Genomic DNA, 24,577 nt, shown 5'->3' with positions numbered 1-24,577 from the left:
TAGTGGTAGAAGAAGATCTCATAGGCTGGCCTCTAGGGGTACTGGTAAAAAGAAGGGTAAAACCCAATAGGTTGTGGATATTGAAGTTGATCTTGAGGAGGGTAAGGGTGGCAAAAAAATTAATGAGCTGGTGGAAGAAGAGGCTACCACTGCTTCTCTGGACATGGCTGACATGGATAACCTTGGGGCCCCTTTGGGTCCTGATAACAACACATTAAAATTGGAGCAACTTGTTGACAAGATTGACATTGTGGGCTCGTAGAATATTATGGATGAGGTGGACCTTGTTATTAGTATGGCTTCTGAGCTAGACACTGGGGCTCAAGTCAATGAGGGGGTTTCTTTTGATGACATGGATAAAGACAATAAGATAAACATGGATAAAAAGGAGAATGATGATGATATGGTTTTGCCAAAATGGGAGGAGCATAAGGAAATGCAGAAGGAAGAAGAAGTGGAGCCTAAGGGAAATTCAAGGATGGAGGAGTTGCAGGCCCTGGATAGTGAGGTATGCGAGTTACTAGACCACATTGATAGTCTGGGGCCAGTTCTGGAAACAAAGAGGTTCCAAGGAAATCAATGAAATAAAAAGCAGGATGGATGCAAGAGACAAACAAATCATCAACATCAAAAATTTTGCATCTGGGTGTTACATAGCTATGTATTGACACTCTCCCTTCTTTGCGACTGAACTGCTGAGGATGATGCTGACAAACAAGTAGACAAGGAACTGTACAGGTTCCTCTCTAATGATTGGGAGAAGGTCATTGATATGAATGGGGTCCGTAAATTGGCCCCTTAGGCCTTTGGTTGTTGGTCTGTGTTCCTTGTTTTGGACTTGGGGTATGCCCCTGTTGTTTTTTCCGCAAACTTTTGTAGCTCTATATGTTTTTAATATTTTGATGATGTTTTAGTGATGTTGATAATCGTTGGCTATGTCAAGGATCAATGCCCTAGTTAACACTACTTTTATAATAAACAACAATTTCTCTCTTATTTTTAATTATACATTAATAAACAATATATTTAATAATTTACCATGCAAAATCTATTTCAATCACTCATAATCATTATATTTTATGTCCTAATACACCAACCATACTCTCTTATTAATTTTTTATATATTTTTTCATACCATTATTTGGTAGACTACATGATAATTGATAACATTCAGTGGAAAATATGTATGCACATGTAGATAAAATTAATTATATTTTTTGTATCAAGACTATGAATATTTTAAAAATGATTACTAAGTATATGTTACCCTTGATTTTCCCCTTTTATTCATCTTCATTAATCAAGTTGTAATTCCTTTTGTACTCCATACTTTTTATTTCCACATATCAACCCAACTTATGATGATCTATGTATTTATTATATAGTTTATATAACAATCCATGGTAATGATGTTTTTATCTTTCTCAAATAGATGACATCATGGAATGATCTAGTCAATTTGCCTCGATTTAGATTTAATTTTCTATATATTGGTTCTTTTTTTGTTTATGAAATAAGAAAGCACTGAAATCATCTACTTTCACTTATATTTTCTCTTAGAGGATTAGCAAATGAAGTGCCCCCATTAAAGGAAGACAAGGTACATAAATATAGCATTTAAATATTCAAGTGTATATGATTACGTATCTTCTATTTTTTTATTTTTTGGGGGGTTTATCTTATGTTCATCAACTCTACTATCAATTATCCATCTTCCATTTCATAATCAAAGGTGATTAATGCATATATAATTTACTATGTAACCCAAAATCTTTTATTTAAGAATTTTTATTTTTCATTTCTTTCTATGCTACAAAACTATTAAAAAATAATTAATATATTTAATTCATTTAAATTCTAAAATAGTCGTGATTTATCTTATTTCCTTCTATTTATCTATCATCTTAACCAACTTGTACTTTGTTTTTGTTTTATATTGTTATATAAGATATTATCAATTACAACTAACTCTCATTGTTTAAATGTGTCATGTTATCTTTTACTTATTTTAAAATTCACATTATGAGATACCTTTATCTTATTACACAAAACCTTTATATATTGTTAAGCAAGAAAACTAACTATAGAAAATTGTACATTCTAGATTGTTATATGATCGTTTTATATCCATATTGATTTTAAAAAAATTTATTTATAATATTTTTATATATAATTATTTATTAGATTAAAATGAATAACTTTAATACAAGTTTAGCTTTAAATGATAATATGCATCCAGATAATTATTTTAATTATATTTAATCTATTATTTTTTATAATTATGTTATTAATTTATTTTAGGAAACAAAAGCACTTGAACAATCTTTGAGAGAAGGAATAGGGTGGGAAAAGTACATAAAACTTAATGTACTTTCTCTCAATACAATGGATTATCAGGTAATTTCTAACACTATATTTTTTCATAGAGTTTGATTACTTTTTTCAAAAGATTGATGTTTAGAACTTTCTCTCTTAGTATTGAATCTTATTTGATAAGAATTAGTATTGAATTTATTAACCTTTGTAGAAAAGATTAATCATTTGAAATTATAACTAATAGAGTATTTTTACTTTGTAACTATTAATGTCAATTGTGGGATTGCAGATTTGTTATATTGATCGAGGAATCGCTCATGGTGAAGAATTAGAAAGGACGAAAAAAATCCAAACTAAGTTATTTTATTATTAAGGGGACATGATACTCGAACTACTTAAATCTCCAAATGACTTACAATATCAATTATTTAAACATGTTTATTTTTATTGTAAATTTATAGATATATATAATTAACCTTTTCTTAGACTTAAATATTTGTATTTTTATTAAGAAATAGTAAACATAGACATAAAATTTAGCATCGTCTCACTAATCTTTTATTTTTTAAACACCTTTCCTTATTTTTTGTAATTTAAATTAACTTCATCTTAAATAGGGTTACTCTAGTTTATCAAAGGTAATGCATGCTACTGCATCAATATCTTTATTTTAATTAATTAATAAATGAAGAGAATTTTCATAATATTTTTAATATCAATCAAATTACAATAAAGGATACATGTTTCCTTTATTTATATAAAAAATAATAAATCTTATTAAATTTGTAAATATAAATAATCTATTTTATTGTAGATATATGATTTCCACAGTTCATATTGCTAACAAGTATAGCTACACAAATCAACTGTGTGAATTTTTTTGCTCAAGCTATACTTGTTAATCTATTTTATATCAAGTCGAATACTTTAAATTTGTAGGTAGATTTTTCTAAACATGTACACATGTAAAAAATTACTATTATAATAAATGTACAGGTTAATAAATTTAATGCCACTATTTTAGAAGGATTGAAAATGAATTGTCAAGGTTCGAAGATTTCACTTTAAATTAAATCAATTTATAGAAATATATCTGTAGCATCGTAAATTGTACGCACTTGCTAGGGTGGTACAATTTCACACCTAGTTTAGCACCCGCCTTGGCGCATTTTGCATTTTGCATTACATTTCCCCTTTAGCACTTAATTAATTAAATTAATTAGGTCTAAGGTCCTATTTCATCATCTTCCACATTATAAAGTTGGGCCCTTTTCATTAAAGTGTGCCCCTTTCATTTTATTCTTCCAATACATCATTTAATCAAAAACCCTAATTAGGTCCTATCTTGAACTTGGGGGCTTGATTTAGGGGGTCAAAACATCTTGAAATCAGCTGTAACTTCGGGATTCTCTCTAAAATCATCATATTCAACGGCCCTGAAAATTTGGTGAAAAGTTGTCGGGACCATGGCGCCCGGAGAGGACCATGGCGCCTGGAGTGCACATGGTCCCGGACATTTTTCCCAAAATTTTAGGAGCGCAATCCAATCATAAAATAAAGCTTAACCCCAAGATATTGGCAGGAGATTCAATCTCTAGGTTGGTCAAAAGTTGAAATTAAGACCTAGGGTTTCATATATAAGAGCTCTCTTTCTTCATTTGAAAGGATCCGGATTTTTGGTTTCAAGGACCTTCTATGCAGCGAAAGGGCAGATCTTTGAAGACTTCAACAACATTCAACATCCATCCATCAAGAATTCATCAATTTCATTCATTCATTTAGGGCTTTGAAGACATTGAAGAGCAATAGGGGATTACCGACTGAAGATTGGCTTGTACCCCTCCCTTGGGGTTGGGTATGATTTCATGTTGTTTTCATGTCTTTGCATAAGCTTCATTACATCATTTGTATTCATGCTTTAGATCACTCTGCATCTTTATTTGGAGCATTTACATTATCATTTACAAGCAATTAGGGTTTACTTTCTAGGTTGCTCTAGTTTGCTTACTTGCATTTTAGGATCTTGCACACACACAAGGTCTGCACACACACTACTTTTACAATACAACTTGGCTATTCGTGGAGGTGGAAATCACCAAAGCGGGGGTTTGACTAAGGCAAAACCCTATATAGCCGCCCACCACACCTTTTCAGATATAAGTGCAGGTTTCGGAATTCAGACGATGCCGCAAGTTGCAGATCTGAAAGAAGCAGACCGAGACAGAACTTCACACCAAATTTCAGAGCAAAAGACCAGGACAGGGGCGTGGGGCGCCCTGGTCCCTGGGACAGGGGCGCTGGGCGCCCTGGTCCTCCTAACAGACAGCAAGTTTTCAGCACTTTCTGATAGCTTTCTAGGTTGCAAAACAGCAGTTTCAGGTGCAGAATCAGGACAGTGGCGCCCGCGCCCCCGTCCCGAACATTTCCACTCAAATTTTAACACTAGGTACGTATTTACATTCTTGTCTTGTCCTTGTGTTTACAGCTTTCCATTATTTAAGTTCAATTCTGCAAATCTTGTTATTAGTTCATACTTGCACTTTGGGGTTTGGGATTGAACTTGCATCATTTTATCTTTCAATTACAACAAAGGAATAGAAATCCTAATAGGTAGCCCGTGCCTCTCTCTTCCACAAAAAGAAGTAGCCAATTGTGTGATACCTCTAGGCTCTTTCGTTTTCCACAAATGTGTGATTGAAAGTGAGATTAGGGCATGTTTGCTTAGTGTCACTTTTTCCCCCACACAATATCATGAGTGAAATAATAAAAAAAGAAAATGAGCATGACAATTATTTTAATGTCGAATGTTTAAAAATCAAATAATGCAAAGTTGGAATAAAATAAATGTTAACTTAATTTATGTTTATTTTTTAATCTTATGATTGTTGTGTAATGGCTAAAAATGAATTGATTACAAAAGGTATTCAAGTTTAAATTTTATAGATTATCACTTGATCAACAAACTCCTATAATAGATGCATCCCATTTATTAGGCTATTAAGATATAGTGTATAGTAGGAAAAATATATCTATGCGTGGTTATAACACTAAAGAATGTACAAAATTTAAATATTCTCTCAGCCCTTTTATTTAAGCAAGCAATGAGTATGACCATATGCTCTCAAGTGAGTTTGTAAGATCTTGGAGGAGTAAAATAGTTTATATTATAAAAATTTCCTTTAATATCTTAGAAGATCTTATTTCCATGGATAGGTTTACAAATGGGGAACTCAAGCTACACAAAATGATCAACTCTAAGAAACACCAATATATGGAGGATTTTCTAAAGAAGGGTGAAAAGATCTCAAAATTATAGAATATATTTAAGAAATAAGACCTCAATACTTGGGGAAATATGGTTGAGATCCTCATAAGGTATTTCACCCTTAAGCATAATCATAAAAGGATATAATCATATCACTTTCCAATTATTAACCATTTTTACCATAGGAATAAAATGAGTTTCCTTTTTTTAATTGATTTTTCTCAAATATTAATTAAAATTTTTACTTCTTGGGAAGTTATAGTTGTCCCTACATCGAGTATTAATCTCTTACATCTATAGATTTGAATCCCATACCCCAACTCTTTTTCCTAGGGATTTCAACTCAACCAATGTTCTCCCTAAATAAAAAGAGGGTATCAACCTCATTCTTATTTTACCCACTACTACTAACTCTATGTGTGGTTGATATGTCTCCCCTTCTTTAAACCCTAAAGTTATAGTGGTGGATAAGCCTCCCCACACCCAATCTCATGCTCCTAATGTCTCACCCAAGTTTCCTCAATGTGAGGAATTCTCTATTCTAATTGACAACCATACTATACCCTATGATCATAACAAAATTCAACTTGTGAATAGGGCTAGAAATAGGATTCCTCAGTAAACCTCCTCCTAGTTCCTCTACTCCCCCTATGATTTTTTTGAGCCTAATTGATACCATTCCAAAGGAAAAATAATGGTGTATTTATTTCAATATTAAGAAATTTAGAGTTGTGGGGACTATGTAAGGGGAGAGAAATTGTTCAAATGGTTTCCTCAAATAAAAATATAGTATACATATTTCAAAGTATAACCTTTATGTGATTGAGAATAAACTACAAAAAGGAAAATGGATATCAAGTTAGAGGGTCTTGTAAGAAGATGAGAACTAAATTATGGCCTAGAATGCTAAAGTCCTTTAAATTTAGGAGGACCCTCTAGATGCTACTTTTATAGACCAAGCGAACTTCCTCAGAAAAGAATGGTAGGCTGCCCTAGGCTTATAGAAGCTTACTGATACCAAATATGAGGCACTTTCTTGGTGTTTCTTTGGCTCTATTTTATACTATTAATTTTTTTCTTGTTTACTATTCATGTTACCTTTAAATGGTGGTTTTGATTGTTTCATACCTCATGGAAGGGTTTGATCCCTTTCAAGAACCTCATTTTTTTATTTATAAAAAAATAACTATATTTTAATAAAATATATAAAAATAAAAGAGTTGTATATTTTTAGTAATGTTATATTTGAGGCAAGGTTCCTTAGTCCCCAACATTTTTTATCATAGTTTGATCAATTTTGTGTTGCAAGAGTAAATATTCTATCATTGATGGTTGTATACATTATACTTTATCAATGTTGTCCATATCCATTCAAAATTGAACTTGTAATATATCACATGTGTTAATCCAATGAGGATCCGATTAATACTGAGAGGGGGGGGGGGGGTGAATCAGTATTAACACCAATTTACAAGATTAAACCAAAATAAAACTTATATCAGATCTGAAATCATTTATCAAATATCTCAAGTTCTTTTATCAGATCTAACACCCTCTTTATCAGATTTACTAACACATTAATCAAATCATTTACCACATCCATCAATTCTTTCACCACTAAAGTAGTCATATAAATTTAATCATTTACCAACTCATTATCCTCATCTATCAGATCAAACACTTTCTCTCCCAACTCTTATTAGTACCGTTAACCTTTGATAAACCTCTGATAAAACATCATAACTGGTGTACTCAGAAGTAGTGCATGAAATGTAACATAAACAAGATCATCACATGAAAAGCATTCCACACATGAACACCATAAATTTTTGACGTGGAAACCTAAATAGGGAAAAACCATGGTGGGAGTTGGCACCCACAAATATTTGTACTCTTTTGAAGTACGCCCTATTAAGATCTTACAATGCGCCCTGTTAGGAGCATACCCTGTTAGGAGTCACCCGGTTAAGGGATTTGCCTAGCAACGCAGTTAGGAGCTTGATGATCGATTAGGATCAACCTCGTGAGAGGATTTACCACTCTTTTGAGAGATGCCCTGTTAGGGGACTTAAATGTTTAAGGCTTGTTAGGACCTACCCAGTTAAGGGATTTAACCTGCTGCAACTGTTTGGGAACAATAATGAAAAAGTGATCTGTTACTTGCACTTCTCAACTTGTTAGATACGATTCAATTATGCTCAACACTCTGCAACTCTTAAGAAGATATCACACTTCGCTTGGATGGCTCATCACATTCTCTTAAGACCATCGACACCATAAACATCAACTGTGTCATCCTAAATAGCCATCTCAACTAGGTCGGCCACTAAACCCTAATTACATCATGAAATTATAATTTACAAATCATAAGAGATCATCTCAGATAAATATACAGATCATTACTTCAAATTACAATGCAATATCAACCGTTGGTTGATCGAAACCCATCACGAAAATCCGATCTGTACCAAAGTCAAAACCTCAAAACACTCCACTAAGCGTTTTGTTGTTTCCTAAGAAATTCTTCCTTGAATCACCTCAAAACAACAATCAAACATTTCACGTTCTTTGTGTCGTGTTACCACCTTCATGTAGACTCACCGTCGATCACTGCCATAACAAAAATCATTACCGGTTTCATGATTTCTTCACCGGTCCTTAAACCCTACTAAAACCCTAGCAAAACTTCATCAGAAATTTGAAACAAGTCTTTCGATAGTCATCACAAGATCCAATTCCGGTAATATACTCCTTTCCATGATACAAGCTCACATTCCAAACTGCAAAACACCAATCATCGCTAATCATCCAATTCAATCAAAACATCTCTGCTTTACCGGTTAAAGTCCTATTTCACAGAATTCACTTCTTTGCCGGTAAACCCTATCTTCCGGTAAACCAAATCACTTAGATGAAAAAACAAAATATCAAGAACATAAGTAATCATCATTTGACATTATTTGCCATCAATGACAACACAAATAACTGATCAAGTCATCTAATCACAAAATCTCAATCTCTTCATCACAAATAGTCTTCTATCCTCTACCGGTGCAGTCATCCATCTTCAACTGCATCACCTACATCACTTGCATCATCTCATTCTACATCAGTTATGCCAAATGCCAACAACATGATCAAATCCATTTAATTTATTTGGAATAACAATTCAATATTTTTTTCCCAACCCTCAATCATATATTTTCAATCTTATATTTGTTTTTGTAAACTTACATGATAAAATTATTTCTTCATGCAACTCTTCTTGTGCAAAAGACAAGTCCTCAAAATTAAGGTAAGCCATGGAGTTATATTTATCACGAAGTATGGAAGTATTAAAGAGATTTCAAATCTTTTCAAATTTTACAACTATTTATATCTTTATGATATAAGGTATAATAAAAACAACTTCTTTACTATTGAATATCTTGAAAGCACCTCAAAAACTATTAATTTTATCTTATCATTTCTTATGTAAATATACACATATATTCCCTACTTAGATTAACATTTTTTATTATTCCCAACTTAGATTAACATTTTTTATTATTCCCAACTTAGATTAACATTTTTATTATTTAAGATATAATTAAGTTTGAATATAGTACCTATTACAAGACCTCTATCACTCCACAAAAATTTGAATGGAACCCCCACAAGTCCACATGGGTCTATCTATGCAAGCCCAAACCTATTCTAAGTCCTCTATAGATCCTATTATTCATTATTAGTACAATCTTAGTTGGACTAGAGTTATGAATTTTACAAAATAACTTTTGACAAGAATATTGACCCATGCCAAATGTTGAATCCTTGTTCTTAGTGCAAGTCAAAGGAGAGAAATATTAGTATTACATTATTAAAATTTAAAAATTGAATTGGGTACCATATTTCACATTTATACACATAAGAAGAATAAATTAAATCTAAGCACATTATATGAACATTTCTTGTGTACTATATTATATTTAGATGGATAATTTCATAACAGTCCATTATATTATATGATGTCTACTTATGGCATATAAATTAGTATATATACACGTTAGATAATCCTTGGGATGTTCCCTTGCAAACAATGAGCATTTTAATCTTGCATTATATTTTATAAAACCATAAGTTCACTTTGTCTACTCTAGGCTAGCTTCCTATGCAATACTAGTTTTGACAAATCTAAGGTTTTACTTGGAGATAAAAATTCATTATTGTAAAAAAATCTTGATACCCAAGTTATTTTGAAAATTGACAATGCATTCATCCTTTTCACTTAATTATCACCCTAATTTTTTGGGTTCGGCCAACTTAAATATATTTTAGTTTAGATTCTATAGTTTTCATATTTTATTCTTTTTTGTGTTGTTGTAATGAGATATTGCAATCATAATCATTCATTTCGTTTCATGTCACATTTAAAAATGATTACCATGGCCTCTTGAAATTATAATATGGAACATTTATATGTTGTGCCTCTTCTGGTATAAATTTGGACTATATTACTATAACTTATTTCTCTTATATATTCTACACCATTTAAATAAGCTAAGAAGTGAAATGAAGTATCATTTTAAAGGGATTTTCACTAATAGTAAAACATTTCATCTACTAAAAGTATGTTTAGAATTATATATGTCCTTGAATTTTTTCATTAAGGGTAATTCCTGCAAGATAAATGTGAATATAAGATAAACATTAATATTAATGTTAGATATTAACATTATTTGAAATGTCTTACAAGACCAAAATTAAAGTTTGAAAGGTGAACTACCAAGTTTTATCTTACATTGTTTTGATTATAATCTATAATAAAGTTTAAGTTTTTAGGCCCAAGGTTGACATTTTTCATGCATTCAACTATAATATAAACTTATAGCTATCATGATTTTAATACAAAACCCTAAATTCATATATGGTAAGTTTTGGACTTTAAATCCTAGACAAAATAAAACTATTTATTTGAGTGACATGACATAAACATGGATTTAAAAAGTAGCTTGCATGGAAAGTATTGAGTATGAGGTGGCAATTTTATAATTACATGCCATATAAATAGCAATTTGTTATTGTTTTCTATGTTGAATGCTATTAATGTCATCAACCTACATATATTTAATGATCTAAATAAATAAGAGAATCTTTTTGGAGAAGATATGGTTGGGATTATTAAATATTTTTTTTATTATTGTATTTTACTTTAGTCACTTGTAGATGGTAAATGTAATGCCCAACGAAATACCCTAGAGAAATATAACCATCTAACATGCATATAGAGAAAATAAAATTTAAACATCAATTAATACAACTCATAGCTAGAATACTCAAGTGCAATAAACATCAATCTACTAATATGCACTTAATCAACTCTAAGCATAATCATATGAACACATGATGCAAGTGGAAATAAATATAACTCATCAATTATCATTCCCTAGGGTATTCTAATGTCATTACTTAAGCTACACTAAGAACATAGCAATCATGATATTACACTAATATAATACATTTAACATTTCTTCCTATCATTCCTTTTTACAATATCATAAGGGAACATTCATTTATCTTAGCTACCATGAATACATCCAGATATAATACTAATGCCATTAGTCCCCTTTAGATTCATTTTAAGTGCACCAAACCAAATGTTCCTAATTCCCATTCTCATATTAACTTTCCCACTGTCATTAATCCATTACTAAACATCCATATCCATTTCCTTATATACAATAATAAACATAGACATGTCCAACATAGTACTAAATGCATATCCACATTCAAAGGATAAGAAAATTAAGATAATTAACTTTATTCCATCTAAGCCTAATCCAATAACCTTTTTTTCCTTCAACCATGATTCCAAATACTTATTTACATAAATAATCAATATCCAAGATACAACATAGATTCAACTAGGATTACATCAACATATCCTATTACCAATATCATGATCTCAATCCTATCACATCATTTTCACTACATATGATTACAAGATTCTCTTACTTCAAGATACATGGTTCTCATTTCACATATATAACTATCACATATGTTCTACTAACATAAATATCATCTGAATCATATTACATTAATCTGCTCCAAGAATTCCAACCATATCTGAAGAGATCAGAATCCACAACCATGCATATGAGCACTAGTAGAAATATGGCCAATAAATGATGAGGTGACAAAAAAATTTAGTCACGATAAGTAAAAATGACCAAATTTTAGTCATTTTTTGCAACACAACTATAACTGACTAAGTAAATGACTAATTTGGTCATTGGGTAAGAAAACACAACTATAAATGACTAATTTGGTCATTGGGTAAGAAAACACAACTATAAATGACTAATTTGGTCATCGGGTAAGAAAACACAACTATAAATGACTAAATAAATGACTAATTTGGTCATTAGGTAAGAAAAACACCTAAATGATTAGTCACATAAATAAAAATGACTAAATAAATGACTACTACTCCTCTATACTATTAGTCATGAGGTATCCCTCATTTGATAACACGTTTATTGGGAAACAATGTGAAACTACTAAGATAACATCTGTTACAAGCGTATGCAAATCTAAAATTTATTTTTTCTTATCAAATGATTACCACATGATGATTATTTGATTTCATAAAATTGATAATAAGATTAAAATCAACAAACAATATGAATATAATATTTACATATTCTATAACAAAAAAACATGCACATTGATGGGGGTCAATGGGGATTTCACATGGGCTATTAAGCCTAAGAAATTTAGTCTTGGAAATATTTCATGTTAAAAAATTATTTTTATAATAGAAAACATATTGTCCCAAAAATATCAATGTTCTCACTATGTAAAGTGATTTCACACTCCAAAAAATAAAAACAATGAAGATATTTTGCTATATCTTGAGTCAAAACTACACAATTAAATCCTAATAAAATATCCTCATTTTGATTAGTGTTATTTAAACTAACATTGAAATTGTAACATATTGATTGGTCAAGATTTTCGACTGAATTATTTGAAAATTTTAAACACATTCAACTTTTAATAAGCTTGATACTTGAAGGTGAGATACTTTAACAACCTTACTAGTAGTCAATATAATTTTTAGAGTCTAATTTTAATATCCAAAAAATTGACTCATATTATCAAACATTACCGAAGTGAAATTTTTTTGACCTAGCACAAATATTCATGCAGATTAATAAAATACTGGATAACAAATTATTTTAAAATCAGGGACTAAAATACTGGATAACAAATTATTTTAAAATCAGGGACTAAAATATTGGATAACAAATTATAGTCTTGCTAAAGGCAGGGACTAAAATACTGGATAACAAATTATTTTAAAATCACACTTCTGGTTCTAATATTTTCTTCATAACGCTAGTTGAAAATGCATGTAAAAGAAACCATTGCATAGTGATATTCGATTATTACTTAGTTGTGTCAAATAATTTAAGACAAGTTCTTGCATAGAAGTAGAATTTTCAAATATTTTTAATAACCTGTTAGATTGTTCTACAAGCAACATGCAAATTTTGATTATCTTTTGTAGACAATCAAGCATAGGAAGAGGGAAAAATAATATATCATAAATAAGGACAACATATCTGCTTCACCAATGCCAGATGCAAACAAAATTTAACAGGCAACTAAATAAGTGATGATAAACACAAAAGCCTAAAATCCTTATTAATAAAATTTAGAATATTTGGTATGGGCATCTGAGAGTTATAGGAAATTGGACTTGTGCCAAGTATATCATCTATTCATGCCTTAAACACAATGATAATATCAATATTGGACACCAAACATAGGGAAGGTCGTCTAACTTAGAAGTACAAGGCACAATCAACAATGGCATACTTTCACTTTCAATTAATTTTTAGATCAGTTCTTATATTTTCTTCAAATCAATTAAGGGAGTGTATGGTTGCATGTAAAATCACCCAATTCATTGTTATGCTTGACTGTACTTATGACAAAAGAATTCAAGGTGCATTCCCGCCTTTGCATTGTACTGTTCTGAAACTTTATTTATATTTTATGTCTATAAGTCTTTTAGAATATTCCACGAGCAACATGCCTTGAAACCAAGAGAAAATTGTATCTCCTTTTGCACACTTCCAATAGATTAAGGTATAACAGAAACATGGCAATCATGGCCGATCTATCTGGTTGGTCAATGCCTTATGCAGTAAGAATTTGACTATCATATGCAATTTGAATTTGACTTTCAATTAAATAACAACTTAAGGGCATACTTAACATATAAGTCTATTATATTAATAGATTTTGAATGTTTTGAGGAGGTATCTTAGAGTTGATAGTATAGTGATGCTCTGCAAAATGGACAATGTTAGACTAAAACCTGTGGTCGTATAACACATAAGAACACAAGAAACAAAGATAAATGTTAGTGTTAATCAACCAAAAACTAGTCTAAGCAAGCATACCAAGAGAGACACTAAAAATATGATGAAGTATTTAACTATGAAAGCAAACACAACAAGGCATCTCCAAATGCCTTCTACCATGCTCGTAACTCCTCCTCCCTTATTCCTCTCCTCTCCAAGTTCCAAATTAGTGTAGCTCTTAGCAGCTTTTTGCACTATGGATGCCTTATGGAGGTTCAAGATTGACGAATGATTGTTCTCAAAATGATATGCAAATGTGAACAAAACTAATTAGATATGCTATGAAATGAACTAAGATTTATTTTTGTCCAAAATGACAATATATGTTATTTATGCTAAATGCTCTTTCTCTAAAATTCACTATAATGTAAATGCATACAAGTTTTCAGGATCTAGATTATGAAGAAATGAGCTCTATTTATAGGAAAAATGGAGCAATGGATGGTTGAGATTGAGTAATCTCAACAAGGGTCAGGATTGAATGATTTATGATCCATGTGAGGGCTTTCAACCCAATCCCAGGATGACAAGTGTCAACATGAGATGAGTTGGGAGGAGAGGGAATAAACATTAAATGTTTGACATGACCTGAGAGTTAACTTGGGAGTTAAGGTTAAGGTTGGGTTGAGTGAATAAATTCATTATCCAAAGAATAATGCTTTTATCCAATGGATAAACTCTTGTGCAAGAGTTAGTGAGGATAGCCATGGTCAAAGCAATAAATGTTTGAGGAGACACATGGGTCACATAAGGGTTAAGTTAGGGGTCAAAGTCCCTAACCATGGGTGCAAGTGGATTTAACCATTAATGGTCATGTAAGAGCCATAAGTGGTTTGGAAGACTTTAGAGGTTAAATTGTTGAACACACAAAACATTTAATGTTTTTTAAAGACTTTGAAGTCTTTGAGAAGTGACTCCAAGTTGCTTAAGAATGTGACAATATTTAGGGGATGGATTAGGCTAATTAGGAAGGGGTTAGAAGAATCTAGAAGGGGATTAGGATTGCAAGTGGGTTTGGTGGGTGAGGGAAAATAGGATTTTTATTAAGATAAAATTCATTTATTTCAACAAATAGGTGCAAGTTGCATTTTTAGGAGAATGCAAGTGGGGGGATTTAATGATTTAAATAAATGTTTTATTTAATTTATTTAAAAGAGGAAAATGGATTAAATTGAATAAATAGGATTTATTCATTTAATTGATTGTGATTTTGGTTTAATGAATTAATTAAAATAAATTGAATAATTTATTTAATTAATAGGAGAATGATTTGAAGATGAATTAATTAAATGTTAATTTAATTAACTGATGGCTAGTGGGTTTTTAATCAAATAAATAGCAAACATTCATTTAATTAAAATGGACAGATTTATGTGACTACACATAGCTTACATTAAATTGCATTTCTTTCAAATATATGATTTATTCATACCTCGGGTAAAATGAATATATCTAATTCAGACTTTGAAAATGGAAAGGATGTATAGTTTTAAAGTACCAAGGATATCATGTTTGTGAACAATCAACAGTGACATAATTTAGCCTCGAAATTATTTAGATTACATCTAGATACACTCTCAATTCTTTTTCTTTTTTCTCCAAAACACAAATGAAAGTAAATAGAACACTGAATTGTAAAACTTTTGAATGGTTCTACAATCCTACAAAGAAAACAGAGTACAACTTCAGGTTGAAAGGGTAGAATTCCACAATCCTACAATGACAAGGGTAATGATATAAAGTCAAAAGGCAACCAATAATATACAAAACATGAGCACAGAGTTTGGCGTAGTATTAAGATAGTTGTAATAAAAAAATAAATCTTGACAATACAAGCATACACTGGGATTGTCTTTCATTCAAATTCTGTGAGAAAAGATAGGCAAGCCCACAAAGAATGTGAACACAGTAAATACAACCCCTTGAGCAGTAAATATAGGGCCTTCACCTTGAGATGCGATATAGTTGGCCAACAGACCGAGTCCATCCTCCTCTAGAGATGGACCATTTTTTGAACTTTATTTATCAAGACAGTGATGTAGCTATCAGACAGATTAAAACTGAAACAAGTACAACACTTTTTACGCATTCCCCTTTGCATCTACTAGATGTAAAATTCTTAGCTACTTGTCCCCTTAACTCTACTAGCTCAATATGCTTATATACAGTTTTTGTTTTTTCCGTGAGTTAAGAGCTTCATTTCCATAATTTTTTTTTTGGAAGTAATGGTGTTATGTGTAATAATAAAAAGTCATAATCAGTTGAAGTAATGTTCAACTCCAAAACTATACAGTTAAATCTTGATGCTAATATCACAAGTCATAACCAGCCATATTGTAACCTCTGACATGTTTGACAAACTCAGGCAATTTACAAATTAAGAGAGTAGACTCTGTTGAATGCTTAACATGTTGTTTAGGCCCTAGTTGTCTCTGGCAGCTTATAGCACTCAAGAATAGTTGGAGAAACATAACATTATTTTCTTAACCTTTATTAGCATTAATGTTTTGTTCAGGCCCCAACTAATTTATTTTTTTTCTGATACATTTCTATTGTAAACTTCAAAATATTGTAAATAATTTAAAGTTAAGAAAGTAATGTTATATCTTATTTAAATATTAAAGTTCAACATCTCTAATAATTTTAGAGAATACAAGGTGGTTTGTAAAATTAGTGTCAAACAAAATATGGTGAATACAAACTCCTTGTTGAGTTCTACCTTATAAGGTAGTTTTTAAATTTATAAATATTTTTTGACAATTTAATAAAAATAAAAATTATTGTCAAAGGGTTATAATTTAATTGGTTTAAGACAATAGGTTAAGATCATATTATGTTCCTTGATCATAACATTCAACAAGGAACAAACTAGTAGAGAGATAATGGACCCAAATTTGACACCTGAATGACTTTTCCTAATCAATCTCATCCATTCATTTGTAATCAATCTTAACCATTCATCTATTAGCTTCATCAAGAAATTAATTTACTTTAGAAGATAATGCATCTGAATTTTTCATCCTCATACTATATCTTCAAATATAGACTATTCTATGTTCATTAAAAGAACGTACAAATAAACCCTCAACCCTTGATCAAATCGTGAAGGAATGATCAATCCATAGGTACATGTTGCCAATTTTAAAACTAACTAGCATATATGTTGGCTTCATGATGATGTTTTGATGTAATAAGATGATTGATGACTTGTTTTATGCTGTCATTGATGGCAACTATGTTTTGATAGTCATCTAAGTCTTTTAGGCCAACCGATAAAGCATAACTGGTAGAGGAGACAGTTTACCAGTGAACCGACAATAGAACTTCAACCGGTAAACAAGAAAAGAGTTGTATTCAAGCAAGCAGTATGAGCGATCGATGAAGAGTTAGATGATGTGGTTTTGCAAGAATGTTGGAGACAGGTACTCTCAGCTATATTTCACACCACAGTGACAGATTCAACAAGATGAGCGAGTTATGATGTAAAGAGCAGTCAATCATGAAGAATAGCTAACTGGTAGAACAAAGTCATTAAGATCGATAAACCGATAACGATTATGTTTTATTTTTGAGTTGTTATGTCAGTGGCTGATATAAGTAAAGCATGCAGTGCAAGATTGACTAGATTCATTGAACCTAGGAAATTGTTACAAGGTTGTTAGTTGACTAAGTTGATGTCTATAAAAAGTGTGATGTGTTATGACATGAGGTATGAGATCGAAGGCGAATATTGAGATTTTGATTGTGTGGAAATCTAAGAAGCTTTGTATGGATGTGTTGTTGATGTATTGAGTAGAGATAAATCCGATCTTATCAAGCACAAAGGTGCTAGATGTAGATCACTTTATTGTTGTTTTCCTAACAGTCGCAGCAGTCAAATCCCTTAACCAAGTAGGTCTTAACAAGCCTAAAATTATAAATCCCCTAATAGGGTAGCTCATTAAATTGAGTCTAAATCCTCTTGCGAGATTGATCCTAACAACGTAGACCTTTTAACATGGCTGAGGTAAATCCCTTAACCAGGTGACTCCTAAAAGGGTCTGCTCCTAACCAGGCATGTTTGTATGACCTTAACCGGTCAAATATTTCTATTCTGCAGATAGTGAATCTTGTGGGTATCAACTCCCACTATGGTTTTTCCCTTTTGGGTTTCCACGTATAAATATTTGTGTTATGTGGAGCTTGATATATTGGGTGTTACCTTATGCGGTGATATTTCTTTTATGTTTATTAAGCTCTAAGTTATTTAAAGTGGTGATCAGATTTGTGTTGTGGTTTTTGTTTGGATTAATTCACCCCCCCTCTCAGTGCCTTACAAGTTTATCAATTGGTATCATATCCTAATTCCCTTAAGGCTTAACTGCTTGGGAAAGATCCCTAAGGCTATTATGGTGGATATGAGCTATAGAGAGATGTTTAACTGACTTACAAAATTTGGGAAAGCCCTAGATACATTGAAAGGCAAGTATAAAACCTCACTTGCTAAGAGAAGAGAGCTTGCAGAACAATTGATGGAGTTTACTGAAAATAGTTCTTCTGATGAAGCTAACATTGATGCATTGGTGACTGAAGTTGAAAAACTGAATGATGAGAAGGCAAACCTGAGGAGAGAGATAGAATCCCTAACCATCAGGATGAGTTAAGAGCTTGAAGCAAGGAGGACAGCTGAAGACAAGATCAAAGAAAAAGAACATGAGATCTTTAAGCTAAACTAGGAGGTTGGAACCCTGTATCATCATCTTCATGAGGAACAAGAAGAAAAGAAGAAATAAAGGTTGATCTAGACATGGCAATGTCCCTAAGAGAAGGCCTGATGAAAAAGACTGAAGATCTTACAAAGGAACTTGATGATGCTAATGAAACACTTGCAAAGTTTAACAAGAGCTCTACTATGCTTGATGAGAAAATCCAGTCACAAAGGTAAAATGGAGATACACATGGCTTGGGATACACTACCTTTGAGCAAGGTGAGCCTTCTGGTACCAAAGACATCATGCATGAAGGTAAATCTACACCTAAGATTCAGAAATCCACCGATAAGAAACCCTACAAACCAGTATGCTTTAATTGTCATAAGCCAAACATACTGCTAATGTTTGTAGATCTAATGTTGTTAATGGTTATAGACCTATGTCTATCAAGGATACAAACCTAGAACCTTTAATGGTTATTGTTACACTTGCAACATGTTTGGGCATGGAGCTATTGAATGCAAGTATGGAGCAAATAATCTGATACCCCACATGAATTAAAGATCTGGTGGAGATTAGCAAAGAACTTTTCATGACTAGAGAAATGCAAATTGGCAGAGACCCTATTCTAACTGGTCTAGTCCCTATAAGATGGAAAAGAGAATGAATGTGATTTTCACAATCTGTCATTAATGAATCAAGTCTTTGTCTCAATCAAATATTTAGATATTAATAACAATCTGACCTTTGCCTATTCGAGGATTACAAAAGTATCATAAATATTGCTCTGATGGATTATACTGATTGATTTTTTATTTCAATAGGACTAACTAATAATTAAAAATTCACCTTCATTAGAAAAAATCCCCCTCACAATACGGGGATTTAATAATAGATAAAATAAAAAACAAGAATGAATTCTTTTGTTCAGGTGAGAAAGGTGTCGAAGCTTTTACCTTATTTAGCTTTGAATTATAGAAGAAGGACTGGTAGAGGCAATGTTGGACCCTAGAGAGCATCTGGTATGGCATGTTTTCATTGTCATCAATTGGGACACTTTGCAAAGTTTTGTAGAGCTAAAATGAGTCAACCGGTAAATCAATCTGCTGACTAGAAAGGGAAGAAGAAAGTTGATGTGGAAGACACCAGAGCAGAGATGAACAAGATCTGGAAAAAAAAGAGTGATGAGAAAGCTAAAGACAAACCATCAGAAGATCCTAATTCTTCACCTAGTGTGGAGAACTCATCATCGACAAACTAAGTTGTTAAAAGGCTTAGGGGGAGCTTAATGTCAGATTCATTTCCGGACCCCATATATGGTGTGCGATAAGATAAATTTGCATATCTTGATGCATTTTGATATTGTGAAGTGATTTTGTGATCAAACCAATAGGTTTGATGTGATATGAGAACCAATAGTATATTGAATGGTGTTTTAGGGTTTGTTTGTTTATACAACCGGGAAAAACATTTAATGCAGTAGGTATTGGGAAAATAAAAGGACTTTTTGAATATAATTTGTCACTTTGCATTCTTGAGAGCACCTGAAAAGAAAAAAGAGCAAAGAAGAGATTGTGTGAGTAGCATTTGATCAGGTTAACAAAAGATTTGGAGCGGTCTACGATCGATAATCGGTGAAAGTGCATTCTCAGTTTTGAAACCCTAGTTGTGGAAGCATTGAAAGGTATTTATCCGATAAATCCTATTATCTATTTTAGAGTCTAAGTTTTTGAACATGGATGCATCACATTTGGTAGATGTTACAGTCAGGCCTCATCCAGAGTTTAAGAGGCACCCTTTTAAATCCATTGAAATTGATCCCGCCGGAGCCTTATCCAGAGTCTCATATGGAGTTTTGCATCTAGAGGATATTAGATCCTACATTCATTGTAAGTTGGAAGATCTTGGAATTTATGCTATATTTGATCAATATAGGGTAATGTGTAATAAGGATGGATTGTTGAAGGAATAGTTTAAGAATGTTACCAATAAAGGTTTTCACCATGCACTAAATTTTGTTGATGATTTTGATGATGATCTTGTGAGATATGTTTTGAGTCGTGTGCATGACCCATTTCTATGGCTTGATAGACCACATAAGATCACTAAGGAAGTGATTCATGTAGTAACCGAATTGTGTTCCACCGGTGAAGTTCTGATACTGAGATCAATTCCGAAGAATGATGTTGAAAAGCTAACCAACTCACGATGGGATAGAAGAGCTATGACAGTTAATGAGATTGATGACCCCGCAATAAAATTTGTTTCAATGGTCATAGGATAATGGGTATATCATTCTAGCAGGATGAACAACATCCCTACTACAGCTATTCATACTGCTTACCAGATGATCAAAGAAAATGTTGATTATGATTTGTATGAGGCATTTAGAATTCAGTTGGTGCTCAATCTTGAATCCATCAAGAAAGACAAAAGACTGAAGTTTAAATATGGACAACTGATTATTGGATTTTTCTTCTATTTTCAAAATTGCTTTCCTAGTATCGATGATGTTTAGTGGTCTAAGGACACACCGACATTGTTACAGATGAAGAACAACATCAGAATGTTGGGTAATAATTTTGGTAAGATTGTTTGGGGTATTTCAAAGTTTCAGAAAAAAGATGCATATAAGAGAGAGGATACCGACATAGGTTGTTAGTAGATATGAGAATACCATCTATTTTTTGGTTGACACAGACACATGTTAGATGGAGGCAATTTATCCTAGGACAACTTGGGTGATGCCTATGGGCTATGAAGTTGAAGAAGATCATTTGGTTGCATATGCAGAACACTTGCTTGCACAACCAGTAGATACTAGTGCAGAAAGGTTTGGTACTTATAAAGATAAATCTTTACTAGTACATAATGAGCTTGCCAATCCGGTAATTGATAATAAAGTGAGAAAGGAAGTTGAGTAGTTTGTTGAACAACAAGGATTTACTAAGGAGGAAATTGGAAAAGCTACAACAAAATATGAAGATAAACAAGCAAGAGCATCTAGTGCCCCAACCAGTACCAGCACCAGTTGACAAACAAGGATTACAGTGGTGAAGGAGACACCTATAGAGGCAGAGAAGGATAAACCTTCCAAGATACAATTCAAGAGAAAAGGTAAAGTCGTTAAGCCCCCTGCACCTATAGCACCCAAGGTGAAAGAATTTTACAGGAAGAGGAAAAAGGAGAAAGAAAAGAAACCGATAGGTGATGCTGAAGAAGAGACTAAATCCGAAGGTGAGAAGAAAGCTTTGAGAGTTAGTGGCAAAAATTCAAAGGTTGTAGGAGCATCTACTGTCAAAGCCATAAAGAAACCAGTAACTAAGCTTACAGTTTTTGAAAAGATGTTAATGCATATTAAGGAATATGGTGTTCTTAAGGGTTTGGATAAACTGTATGATAAGTTTAGTGAGGATGAACAAAGTCAGAAAAAGGATGCACTTATTTTTATGATGAATAAATATAGTAAAACCCTAATTGAATTGCAAGGGTAGATTTCAAATTCTTTGTATGATAAGCTTGATGCAAGATGACAGACAACAATGAAACAAGATATAGAATTTATTGAATTATTCTTAAAAACTTGCAACCTGAAGCCACAAAGGAGGAGATAGATGAAATTCTTGTAAAGGCTAAATCATCTTGTAGATCCAATAAAAGGTTGACAAGAGTGTTAATTGGTGAGATCCAATCAATCCATATGGAAACTGAGCAGATATTGAAAAATTTACTGGGTTTGATTCCTAATGAGGAAGAAGAGAAACTAGAGAACTTTGAGACAAAAGATATTCTGAACAATGTTGATATTAGTGATTTTACACCTGATGAGATTGTTATGGGAAACCAACTGGTAGATGAAGGAGAAAAGATAGAATCAGCAAAGTTTAAAACTAAAATAGTTATAATTCTAGATGATGATACCGGTATTGAGGAGGAAAAGAAAGATAATACTAACGATATACAGGTTGAAGGTGTTCAGATTATTGAACAACAGGAACAAGAACTAAAGAGAGGAGAAGAAAAGAAGACTGAGAAAGCACCACCGGTAATCATTGAAATAGTTGATAAACAGATACCACTGGTGAAGGACAAGGAGAAGACATAAGAGAAGAAAGAAGATGAATAATTGAAACCAGTAAAATCACCCCTATCATTTACTTCTAAGAAGAAAATGGATGATGATGAGGATGATGATGCATTAAGTATACAAGGACCCATAAATATGGATGCATTAAGTTCTATAGAATTAATGAAGATTGCAACTACCATGCAATCTAGAGCTAAGAAGAAAATAATGAAGGAACAATAAAAGGAAGCTCACTCACTACAATGTGCAGTTGAGATTTTGTCTAGTCTGTTACCGGAGACACACAAATAGATTGTCTACACCGATTGATAAGTTAGGTCAATTGGTTGCTGATGCTGGTGAACAGATGATTTTTTTGAAGATGCAACATTTTTGAATGTGGAAAAGGAATACAAGAAGAAAAGAGTAGAGCAGTTGATGAATGGTATTGATAAAGACAAAGTTTCTCTGACGGTTAAAATAAAGATCATATTAAAGATGCAATTGAAACCGGAGGTAAAATCCTTTCCATTGTTGTAAAGTTTTTATTATTTTGTGCTTATCTGATAAAAAAGAAACATGAAGCTGAAAAGGAACTTGAAGTTCTAAGTGAATCATTTATCCCCCTAAATGATTCTACTATAACTTATGGTAGATCGGTTGTTGAACTTCAACATAAGCTAAAAGCTTATGAGGATGAATAGGTCAAAAGGACTAAGTCACTGCATGAGCTCCAGACACTTTTGATCCCTAAGGTTGAAATTTTGCAGAGAGGTTACAAGGAAGTTGAATCTATTCTAGCTACACCTGAGATGAGTACAATTGATACCATGGAGGAGCGGGCTTGTCAGATATGAACACATGTTGAGATAACCGACACTCTTTTGGAGACTTGGCACAATGATTTGAAGCAGTTAAAGTCTCATTTTGGAGATGCATTTTTTAAGATGGAATTGTAAAACATTTTGAACTTTTATAGCCATATATGATAATGCAAATTTTGTTGTATATTGCATTTATCTTTCATGTATTTACTTACCTTTGCCATTGCTGTCAAAGGGGGAGTAGTAGTGAAGTCATCAAAATTTTGAATTGTAATGGGGAGTATTAGTATAAATTTTGTAATGGCATGCAATTGCTAAGGGGGAGTATGTGTCATGAGTTGAGTCAATTTTTGTATTACACAATTAGACAAATTTTTTCCTAAGTGTTGCCATCAATGCCAAAGGGGTAGATTGTTGGCTTGATGATGTTGTTTTGATGTAATAAGTTGATTGATGACTTGTTTTATGTTGTCATTGATGGAAACTATGTTTTGATTGTCATCTAAGCCTTTTTGGCCAATTGATAAAGCATAACTGGTAGAGGAGATAGTTTACTAGTGAATCGGCAATAGGACTTCAACTGGTAAACATGAACAAAGTTGTATTCAAGCAACCAGTATGAGCGATCGATGAAGAGTTAGGTGATGCGGTTTTGCAAGAATGTTGGAGACAGGTACTCGTAGCTATGTTTCACACTGTAGTGAGAGATTCAACAAGATGAGCGAGTTATGATGTACAAAGTAGTCAATCATGAAGAACAACTAACCAGTAGAACAAATTCACTAAGATCAGTAAACCAGTAATGATTATATTTTGTTTTTGAGTTTTTATGTTGGTGTCCGACATAAGTAAAGCGTGTAGTGCAAGATTGACTAGATTCATTGAACCTAGGACATTGTTCCAAGATTGTTAGCTGACTAAGTTGATGTCTATAAAAAGTGTGATGTGTTATGAGATGAGGAATGAGATCGAAGGTGAATATTGAGATTTTGTTTGTGCGG

General features: G+C 32.3%; 1 protein-coding gene across 1 annotated transcript; it reads left to right on the top strand.

Annotated features, from left to right (window-relative positions):
• Positions 1-295: 295 nt before the first annotated feature.
• LOC131860422 (uncharacterized) lies at positions 296-22,791 on the top strand. Its single transcript, XM_059214838.1, has 5 exons — positions 296-508; positions 2,302-2,397; positions 21,398-21,574; positions 21,746-22,067; positions 22,283-22,791. Exons 1-5 carry the CDS (start codon positions 296-298, stop codon positions 22,789-22,791), a joined length of 1,317 nt encoding a protein of 438 aa, XP_059070821.1.
• The last annotated feature ends 1,786 nt before the right edge of the window (positions 22,792-24,577 follow it).

This window comes from Cryptomeria japonica, chromosome 2 (assembly GCF_030272615.1).
Source record: "Cryptomeria japonica chromosome 2, Sugi_1.0, whole genome shotgun sequence".
NCBI lineage: Eukaryota > Viridiplantae > Streptophyta > Pinopsida > Cupressales > Cupressaceae > Cryptomeria > Cryptomeria japonica.
Note: the sequence above shows the minus strand (reverse complement) of the source record. Positions and strands in the feature narration are given on the sequence as shown.

What these genes read in the sequence shown, in the direction of transcription:
- LOC131860422 (XM_059214838.1), top strand. Translation starts at nt 296, where the DNA reads ATGGCTTCTGAGCTAGACACTGGGGCTCAAGTCAATGAGGGGGTTTCT. An exon ending in TGCAGGCCCTGGATAGTGAG is followed by an intron (nt 509 to 2,301) that starts GTATGCGAGTTA and finishes AATTTATTTTAG; the next exon opens with GAAACAAAAGCACTTGAACA. An exon ending in TCAATACAATGGATTATCAG is followed by an intron (nt 2,398 to 21,397) that starts GTAATTTCTAAC and finishes GACACATGTTAG; the next exon opens with ATGGAGGCAATTTATCCTAG.